At 32.6% G+C, this 3,674-nt stretch overlaps 1 protein-coding gene across 1 annotated transcript; it reads left to right on the top strand.

Moving 5' to 3' along the window:
- Window positions 1-33: 33 nt before the first annotated feature.
- Window positions 34-2,977, top strand: LOC116771862 (dentin sialophosphoprotein-like). Its single transcript, XM_061528185.1, has 4 exons — window positions 34-377; window positions 459-537; window positions 757-855; window positions 994-2,977. Exons 1-4 carry the CDS (start codon window positions 277-279, stop codon window positions 2,764-2,766), a joined length of 2,052 nt encoding a protein of 683 aa, XP_061384169.1. The 5' UTR covers window positions 34-276; the 3' UTR covers window positions 2,767-2,977.
- The last annotated feature ends 697 nt before the right edge of the window (window positions 2,978-3,674 follow it).

Below are 3,674 nucleotides of genomic sequence, written 5' to 3' on the forward strand. Positions count from 1 at the left end.
ATTTTTATAATCTAGCTTCATTTGCGTCCGCTAAAGCATAATCTGTCACGCATCTCACTGACGAGAATCTTAAATACAATATATGTCTTATTTCTCACATTTATCTATAATTATCAAGTATATGCTATGAAAATCGTTGTAATCGGTAGATTACAACGAAAGTAAACTAAAGAGTTTTGTATGAAAAAAAAATTTAATATTGACCGCTAACAAACTTAACAAATGTCACGTGATAGCGGACATTTATAATGATTATTATTGAAAGTGTTTGAAAGAATGAAAATGGAAATTTGTACCTTTAAAATACTGTTAATACTGTTAGGGATTTTATGTTTGGTGACGAGCAAACCGTTGCAGCTCGACGAGGACAACAATAGGTTGTATTTTGCTTATGTTTTGAATTTTCTATACATTTTAGAAAAAAAAAAAACGTAAAAATAATTCGCAATTTCTTTCAGTGAAATAGGCGATTCCGATTACAATAGCAACGACGACTCTGCATCTGATGAATATCAAGAGGATGAAGCTTTAGATGAGGTGGGTGCTTGAAATGACTCGCATTTCACTGTGTAGTCTTGTAATAACAAGTCATTGGTACCATAATGTATGATATTAGCAATAAAAGTAACATTCACGACAATAAATGTGTAGAGGACAAAGAATTTAGTCAGTCTCACATTTGTATACTAGTTTCTACTTTTCCCCATAAAAATAGCTTTGAAATTGTGTGTAAACAACGCTTGTATGTAACTTCAGGCGCCACAAAACAGAAATGAAGTCCCCGTAGGTCAAGACTTAAAGCGTAATTTAAAACTGGTCCCCGATCGTCGCCATGCTCGGAATAGATACGAAGAAGTAAGTATATATAGCACTTTATTTATCTAATCAGAAAAATAGGTGACCAAAAACATGGTCTTACAGAGTTATTGCACGTCTAAGACATTTGATTGAATACATTTTAATGGCAAATCAAATGAATGAATTTGATTTCAGTTATCTGGAAAATCAAATCCCGATAGGCAGAGACAGCGTAAAACAATAGCGAATTTAGAACATTTGAAAACAGATAGTGATAACGAGGAAACAAATGAAGAAGCAGATGCTGAAAAAATAAATAAAGATACCGAGCATTACAAAAAAAATACCGAATTAGGCGACACTAACATCAAAGAAAAACCTTTTGCTTCTGATTATGTCGACGAGCCGCTTTTTAAAGTTAAGCAGGAGGGATACAACACGGACAGGATCGAATATATAAATGAACAATTACCCCGCGAGCAGTTGAGAAGAGTAAAAGAAATCGAAAACTCACATAAAATGAGAAGTAGCGGCTGTAGAGGTAAAAAATATGACCTTGAAATTAATAGAAATCGAAGGCAAGCTCCGAACGCTGAAGTAACTGACAATAATAGTACGCCAAGCCAAAAGCAAGACATCGATTCAAAAGGTGATTCTGAATCATCTATCATTAAAAACATAAAGAAACTGTCCGAGCAAGATTTAGAAGAGCTCCTAAATTCCTTACCAGAAGATAAAAAGAATATATTAAAGAAAATTATGGAAAAGAGAGAAATCACAAAAAAGGCAGGTGCTGTAGAAGAAAACTATTTAGAGGGCGGTCAATCCGATACCAGCAAAAATGAAGGAGGCTTTTTATTGGACTCTAGTACTACTTCAGAACCACCGTTTTCTTCTAGCACTGACACTACAGATATTAGTAAACATACGGACATAGGAGAGGCTGAAAGCACAAAAACTTCAGAAAATGAAAATGAATCTGGAAAATTGCAGGATAAATCTTTGTTTATTAACTCTAAAGAACCCAATTTAAATGTCGGATACGTTATTAGCGACGATAATTTAAAAGACGAAGAGTCTGTGAAAAGTGAAAATAAACGTGAAATCGTACAGGCTGAATACTCTAATGACAACGAAAATGGTGCAGATAATGTGGAAAATGCTGATTTGAAAGACGAATCGTGCATTGAAAATGATGAACTGCTGCCACAGAAAGGCGACAAAATAAAAACGAATGCAAACAAAAGGGAAGTCAGTGATGAGAACCCTTCAGAATTAAATGGTTCGATACAATCATTGGAAGAATCCTTTAGCAGCGACACTACCGGAGAGTCTTTGTCGCCTTTAATTAGGGTAAAGAGAACTGAAAAAGATCACTCCTGTAATAAGAGGGATTCGAATAATCTCTCCAACATGAAGGTGCCATTTTCTCCAGCAGTTGAAAGCGGAGGTTCAGAGAACGATGAAAGAAGTGAAATAGAAGATTATGGTATACTCGACCGCTCTTCAAACTATGAGAGAAGCGAAGAAAATAATAATGGACAAGAAAAAGTCTTCCACGAAACCCCCGAAATAAACGGGAGAGATTTAAAATTCAATCCAATCGAACATTCAGGAAAGGATATGAATGCTGAAACAGGCAAAGCGTGTCTAGGTTCAGATACAGATAGCGTTCTCTCAGGCGTTGAAGGCATTGACGACAACTTGATGTACAACAGCGGCTTGCGGAACAAGAGAACCGAAGTATCGTCTGATTTAGATGATTCACACCAAGTCCAATTAAACAGGAATGGTCGGACTGCGGGGTCGTTGGACGACTCGAACAATGCTGTGACAGATAATTCTATCAACGTACATAATTACGGCGAAGAGGAAGCTTTTGGACCAATTTCACGTAATTATGAAGGAGATAACAGTCGTTTTAAAAGGATAAGACAAATTAAAGACACCCCAATACAACGAGACTAATACTATTTGTAATAATCGATATTAGCTTATAAATGTTTTATAGTTTTAAATTACAAGGAATGTTTGTATAAGAATTTAGCATTGTTTGATAATTAGACTGTTAAAGTTAATGTTTTAGATAATAAATATTCTTTAGTATGTCTTTGTTTTTTGGGTTATTTAGACAGATTCTTTAATAAAAACAACAACAAAATATAGAATTTCCTTAAAACATCAATTGTTTGAATAAAAGACTATAAATTTTTATAGACCCCGAGTTCCATATATATTATTTAGAGAAGAAAACTGAAATGATGCAATAACTACAAGATTAATTTAAAACATCAATTTGTTATAAAAGAGTAATATAATAATTATCAAATATTAATTTAAAGTTTTTCTAAAATATTCGTCTGGTACAAGTCGGTGTTTATTCCTATTTAGAATAAATATATATATGTACACATATATACGCGTCTACACTTTGTCCCGTTTATTTTTTTAAGTAGATAAAATATTCTGCTGTAGTTTCCATTACAATACTCCTTATTTTTTATTTTATAAGTACTGTAATCCTTTTGAAAGAATCATTGTATTATTTGCAAAATTTTTGTTTACGAGTTCTATATCTCGTCTATATATTATTTTGATTATTGCAACATTAGTGATTGGATTTAATATATGCAGTGATAAATTGCTAACTTATTAAATAATACATATTTTGATTAGTACTAACGTATTACGGTCGCATTTAAATCTTGTTTTTTCCCTAACATCGTATTGATTATTTACGATTATATTATATAGCATCTATTTTTACACAGAGGGATATATATAATAAATAAAATTAACTATCATTCATTTCCAAAGTAAAACATTGTTATAAAACAGTAATAAAAAAATAAGGATACATAAATAAAAGTCAAAGG

The sequence above is a fragment of the Danaus plexippus genome (assembly GCF_018135715.1).
Source record: "Danaus plexippus chromosome 16 unlocalized genomic scaffold, MEX_DaPlex mxdp_23, whole genome shotgun sequence".
In the NCBI taxonomy this organism is placed as follows: Eukaryota; Metazoa; Arthropoda; class Insecta; order Lepidoptera; family Nymphalidae; genus Danaus; species Danaus plexippus.